Source organism: Panthera tigris, chromosome B2 (genome assembly GCF_018350195.1).
Source record: "Panthera tigris isolate Pti1 chromosome B2, P.tigris_Pti1_mat1.1, whole genome shotgun sequence".
NCBI classification, from domain to species: Eukaryota; Metazoa; Chordata; class Mammalia; order Carnivora; family Felidae; genus Panthera; species Panthera tigris.
The window spans coordinates 40,666,912-40,673,546 of NC_056664.1; the positions used below are offsets into that span (position 1 = coordinate 40,666,912).

The 6,635-nt window shown below is 44.2% G+C and overlaps 1 protein-coding gene across 6 annotated transcripts in view; it reads left to right on the forward strand.

The window, feature by feature from the left end:
- Positions 1 to 3,394, forward strand: part of UBR2 (ubiquitin protein ligase E3 component n-recognin 2) — a 124,036-nt gene extending 120,642 nt beyond the window's left edge. For all 6 annotated transcript variants that reach the window (XM_007085189.3, XM_007085188.3, XM_042986370.1 and 3 more), the window contains one exon: positions 1,198 to 3,394. In XM_007085189.3, coding sequence (XP_007085251.2) covers positions 1,198 to 1,339 — 142 coding nt within the window. In that variant the 3' untranslated portion in view covers positions 1,340 to 3,394. The remainder of the gene's footprint in view (positions 1 to 1,197) is intronic.
- Positions 3,395 to 6,635: the final 3,241 nt, after the last annotated feature.

A 6,635-nucleotide genomic window follows, 5' to 3' on the forward strand; every position in this document is an offset into this window, starting at 1 on the left:
GAGTACAACTTTTTCCATTTATCACCCCAGAGAACCGTTGAAATGGCCATGTGGCATCCACAGCATCAGAACACTGTGGCGATAGCCTGTTGTGACTTGTGTGGCTTTGTATGAGGAGACCCAGTGTTGTTCAGGTGATATAAAAGAGCAAATCTTAATTGATGAGAGATGTGTGTGGGGCTGGCTCTCGGTAGAGCATGGAACTTGACCTCAGGGTTGTGAGTTCAAGCCCCACATTGGGCTTGGAGCCTACTTTAAAAGAGAGAGAGAGAGAGAGAGAGATGCGCTTATCTTATTAACTTAAGAGTCTGGGAACAAAGAGAACATACAAAACAAGACAACAGTATATGAGGCTTAATCACTTCTCCTCTGGCTGCTTCTATTATATCATAAGAAAATGCTAATGACACTTCCCTCAAGCACTATAAAAGAACTTCTTTCAGACCATCTTTTCGCCCAGAGGAGGTGAAAGTCTTAACCTAGACAGAACCATCCAGCCTTGGGGCGGAGAAAATGAACGCCTGGAAACCAAAGCAAGAGAAGTAGGGGGCTGCTCCGGGCACTCAGCTGCAAGGTTACCCGCATATGCCACCTGGTGCTGGTTCTCCTGTTGCCCCAAGGAGTGTGGGCTCATACGATAAAGAGCCCTGGTTAGCGAGTGAGAGGACCGGTGTGCCCTGAAGCAGGAGCAAAGGCCACCAGCATGAACTCACCAAAACCTTTGCTTTGGGTAAATTAGACCCAGAAATTATTCACATTTGGCTGCTTTGCTTATTAGACTCTGGCTGAAAGACAGCACTCCGGGGAACATTTTTACCCTTGCAATTTTCCTCCCATTCCCTCCCCTGCCTCCTCCCTTCTTACTTAACATTTTAGCAGCAAAGTAGATGATGAATGGGTAGTTTTAGCTTCTCCCCCTACACCCTCCTGCCCAGGCCCACCCTCCCTTCCCTCACCCCAGTCTGAGTTAAGTGTAGCTCGCATGCGTTTTTCCTCTTCTTTTCGGCACTTACTCCCTTCAGATGCTCCTAGCCAGCCTTCAGAGCTAATGTGTTATTAGCCACGGTATCGTGCAGAACAGGAATTTTGCAGAGGATCTTAAACCAGTACTTGTAACTGTTCCTAAGTCAGGAAAGGTTGGGGTGTAATAGATGAATAAACAGAATGCATCCTGAGTGACGTGCGTCTTCCTTCTAGACGGGGAAATCCTTTACACTTGTGCAAAGAGCGATTTAAGAAGATTCAGAAGCTTTGGCACCAACACAGTATCACGGAGGAAATTGGACATGCACAGGAAGCAAATCAGACACTGGTTGGCATCGACTGGCAGCATTTATAATTACTTCACTACCAAAAACAGAAACTTGGAGTTTTATAACCCAGTTGGCTTTTCAAGAAAGAGAATAGGAAATAAATTCTACTGAATTTGGAAATCAATTCTTTATTTAAGCTTTCCTTCCTAGTTTTGTTTTCATAGTTTCTGGCTCCAAGGACTGATGAAAATCACCTTCCATCAGCGGATTTTCTTGCACTGTTTGCTGTGTCCCTCAAACGTAACTGCTTGAGTTTTAGGATCCAGCGAGAAGCACTCTCTTCCCCAGCTGGGCACAACCCTTTGTGGGCATGTGACTGTGTTTGACCATTCCCAGTAGTCTGAGCCATGTTACATTACTGATCACAAGGAACTCCAGGCCTGAAGCTGATTCGACAGCGGCAGGAAAAAGTCTCTGTGGTCTCTCGGGGTCACACTTCTTGGTCCCTTTCAGTGACTCTCACCACTGGGATTGGGTCGCTGTCCCCTCCGCTGACGGGACCCTACCTCTAAGAGCAAAGCAGTGGATCTTGAAAGCGGCAATCCCTTGTCTCCATCGCTGTGAGCGGGTTGGGGCATGTGTGCACCTGTGGGACGAAGGGGAGAGGCATTTGCTTCGTATGCTGGGTGGTTTTCAGGGCTATAGAAGTTGGGTTTTTTTGTTACATGGTTTTTTGGTTTTTGTTTTTTGTTTTTGGCAAGACTTTTGGCTTTGAGAGAAAAACTCATTTTAAAGGGCTTTTTGAAACCTTAGAATATCCTAATTTTTCAGACAATATATTCCCATTTCTAAGACTAAACCGAGAGATTGTATGCATCCTGAATCAAACACTAGGAGAAAAAATTAGAACTCGGTGTTTTGAGGTTTCCCTACCCCTTCCAGCATTTCCTGGAATAGATGAACTGCTGTTTACCTGCTGGCTCACTTAGTACATTCCTGGGACAGCCTGTGTGCCCAGGCTTTTTATTATTTTTAAACATTATTGTTCTTACTAAGAGGTGCCTTCCCAGAATGATAGCCACTTAGTAAAATAGCTTTTAACTCTTAATACTACACAGCCACTCTCGTTTGATACATGTGTGCTGAGAGCTTGAATATCCACGGAGAGTGATGGCAGATTTAGTGGAGGAATACATTCTGAGCCTCTCCGAGGTGGGGCTAAGGGACAAATGAATCATAAGAGGGTCTTGGATTTTTTTAGCCAATGAAAGTAACCCTTTCACTCAGTCCGTTTTGAATTGCATCTAAAAGTTCTGTTCCACTCAGCTTTGCATACACTGCAGTAAACCCAGGAGGAAGATCAGGATTCCAGACTTTAGGCTAAAATAAGTGGGAATGCAGAAGCCACATTCACTGCTTCTTCCACGGTAGTGTGTGACAGGAACCCATCCTCTGAAAGGATGACCTTAACCCTTTTTGCTTGGGACTGGCTCACCCAGCTGAGAGGAGGACCAACAGGAAGAAAATCCAACTTAGGACCCAGCACTCTCCCCCATTTTCTGGCCTTCTGTTCATAAGATCTGAGGCTGTGGATGGCACAATGATTTTAATGTTTATTTTGGCCTTTTTCACATCCCCATTCCTTTAGCGTTAAGTCCAGCTTCTCTTGGCTTTTCTCCATATCTTCACCAAGCTTAAAGTAAGTCCAGGTTCCCTCTCTGTAAATGGATTATAAACATTTTTACCAAATCATAACAATACTCTGGCTTTCAGGAATGACTTCATAGAAGTCTGTTGTTAGCAGAGGGTGTCCCTGGATTTCATTCTCTGAGAATGTCAGGGAGTCTGATGAATTTACATGAAACAGCAACACACGCACCCTTCCAGTTTCTGGTGTGTGCATCATTAAGCTAATTGTCTTCCCTACCTAATGAATCATCTTAGTTTTTATGATTTTTTCTGCATGTATTATGTTTATTGTAGAAATGTTTATATAACATCCTTTCCATATCAGGGAAAATCATATCTGTTTAATAAATTGGCCATAACTTTAATATCTGTGGACATCTTGTAAAATTTGGAATGTATCATATGTAAAAAGTTTAAAGATATCCAAATAAATGCTTTAGGTGTTGACATTACTTTGAGTCTGCCTACATTTTCTTTGTTTTGTTTCGCACACTTAAATGCCATGGAAATGTTCCCCATGTCACCTTGCTACAAATAAAGTGGAACATCTTTATTAGCTTGAAAATTAAGAGGCTTATATTATTAGTGTCAGTTATGGCCATTAGCCAAACCAACTTGACCTTACCAGAGAAAGCTGGATCATCATTTCAGCTGATTAAGCTTCATATTCATTGGCTGCAACAGCTCGTGAACTTCTGAACCATTTTGAACCTCGAATCACTGGGGAAACAGAGCACTCAAAGTCTCTTCCAGGTATATGACCTGTCTTCAGGTTTATACTCTTCTTGCTCTTTCTTCCCTGGTAATCTTCAGGTCCTTGTTCTTACACACTCCCCAGACATTCTCTGCTTATGAGAGACACGTGGAGGAAGGAAGCTATGTCCTTAATTTGCAGGAGAGTCATTGCCTACAAGAACTCTGCTGTGCTTTTCAAAATCCTCTTAAAACAGAAGGCATAAACTAAGAAAGCAAGGTTTCCATGTGTTCTCCCTGTCTTCTAGCTTTTAATGCTGCTCCCAGCTTACTCTCTTCCCTGGTCCAAATGTCAGCAGTTCCAAGGGTCATTAAGCCCTCTGACACACTCCTTGCTCTGTCCTTATTCTTGTTTTTTTTAAGTCAAGTGTATTAAGGTATTTTACAAATAGTAAAATTCATCCTTTTTAATGGACAGTTTTATGTATTTTAACAAAGGCATACAACTACTGCTATCAAACAGAACAGTTTTGTCTGCCCAGGACGTTCCCTCAAGCCCCTTTTGTGGTCACCTTCTTCCCCGGTCCTGACCCCCAGACAACCACTAATCTTCCTGTCCCTTTGTTTTGCCTCTTCCAGAATGTCCTATAAATATGTATCACATGTAGCCTTTTGAGCCTGGCTTTTCTAAGAAGACTAATGCATTGGAGAGTCATCCGTGTTCCTTATGGTTGCTGAGCGGTGTTCCACTGTGCAGATGTTTGTGCAGTTATCAGGTGTGAAGGACATTTGGGCGGTTTTTGGTGATTATGAAAAAAATGAAAATGTTATTGTGCAGGTTTTTGTGTGAAACTACATTTCCATTCCCCTTGGGTAAATAGCTAGGAATTTTCTCCTTCTGTCTTAACCTGCTGTATTCCGTCTTTGCACAACATTCTCTAACTTTGCTGTTTATATTCATCCTCTGTTTGGAAGGACAAAACACCATCAGAAGTTAAAAGACTGATGTTTCCCCCTCCTTCAAGCAAATCTCCTGTCCACTGAGGACCAGGAAGGCATCCCTCTCCCCCTGGTCTTCCATACCATTCGCCCCCACATTCCTGTCCCTAACACACGGTGCTGCTGGCTGGCCACCCTGTCATCGGGAGCCGTGTTCTCCTCTAGTAGCAAGTCAGAGACCCGAGTTGTCTTGGTCTCCCTTCCCTCCCCCACTCGGCCCTGCTCCTGGCTAAGCTGCAAACCTGCTGGCCTAGCATTACAGGTGCCCGGACAAGGAGGGAAAGGGGAGCGTGCCGAGCAAGCACCTAATCTTATTAACCTATATTGAGGTTACTTGGGGTTTATTTGCTGGTGGTTCAGTCCTGGGCTTGAACGTGTTGCAAGAAGCTATGGGTTCTTGAACTGAAGCCACAGATTCCAGCACACTTGTCTTCCTAAATGTTCAAAATAAGCAGCTAGTACCTACTTCTTCACTCTGGAGAAAGTGTTTTAAAAGTGGAAAAGGCCTAATGTGCTGTCTTACCTCTCACCCTGCCCCAAGGAAGGGCTGCCAGACTTGAAAACCTGGTTGAGTCCCCTGGGAGAAATGAATTTATACTGGTCCCAGGAAAGCCTGAGGTTAGACACAAGGAAGACCCAGGTCAGAGTCTTGTTGGCTGCTACCTGAGAAGCCCTGTGAAGTGCAGCTCGCCCTACGTCTGCTTAAACCAACTGGGGATATTTATCATAGGGTCAGTTCACCCTTGGTCCTCCCAGCAGCTCTCAGATTCTAAGGTTGCTTACATCTGCCCTATAACCTGGCCCCACAGAGACTTGTGTTTCCTTGTTTGGGAAAATACGTTTTGACCAGAGCAGGGAAAAATGGTTTGGAATTTTCGCTTAAATCACTAAACTAAGATTCCACACATGAAAATATTAAATAAATTCAGCTCTGGTCTGAACTGGTCAATGTGGAGAATATTTGGGATAGCCTTATAATCAGTGTTCTTGCAGATGAGATGGTGAGAGGGAGAGGTGATGCCCTGACTGGTAACCATGCTTCCCTTTAGGGTCAGGTTCAGTTGGGTTTTGTTAACAAATACTGGCTAGAATTGGGAATCATGTGATAACATACAGTCGAATAGGCTAAGACAGTGTTTAACACAAGTGATTTTCACACAATATAATTTTTAATGTCTATCATACAGCTGTTAACAGCACAGTTACACATGAGCCTAGAGCACAGCACTTTCTCGATGATTCTCAGCACTCCCGAGGGGAGAGAGTTCCAGGACCCTTGTCAGAGGTGGCTGACTACCTCAGCATTTTCAACGTGGACCATTCTTTGGTCTCAAGGAGACTCCAAAGTCTAATTAAATTAAACCTGGGGCCAAAGTCTGAGAGTGTCCAAATGTTTGTTTTGTTCTGGTTTGGTTTTTTGGGGGGTTTTTTTGTTGTTGGTTTTTTTTTTAGTATTTATATATTTTTGAGACACAGACAGAGCCTGAACGGGGGAGGGGCAGAGAGAGAGGGAGACATAGAATCTGAAGCAGGCTTCAGGCTCTGAGCTGTCAGCACAGAGCCCAACACGAGGCTTGAACTCACGAACCCGTGAAATCATGACCAAAGTCAGATGCTTAACTGACTGAGCCACCCAGGTGCCCCAAGAGCAAGAGTGTCCAAATGTTTTAATGCCTGGGAGAATGAGAGCCCCAGAACATGCCCCAGGCAGCACCCAAAGTCTTATTGTCTCCCCACTGAACACTCAGCACAACAGTGAAGCCATTCTCTCCTTCCCCTAAAAGCTTCCCTTTTCTCTCTTCCCTGAAAGAAGGTAAAATTTCTCTTGGAGTCACTAGCTCAGGAAGATGGACTGAGTTTCAAAGAATCTTTAATACAGAGGCATTCCAGAAATACTGCTTTGCAGGATAGGTATCTGGGGAAGGAAACAGGAAGAAGCTTCCAGAGGATGCTTTGCCCTCCACTGTAGACCATTAGTGTCACCCGTGTGGGCTGTTGTGG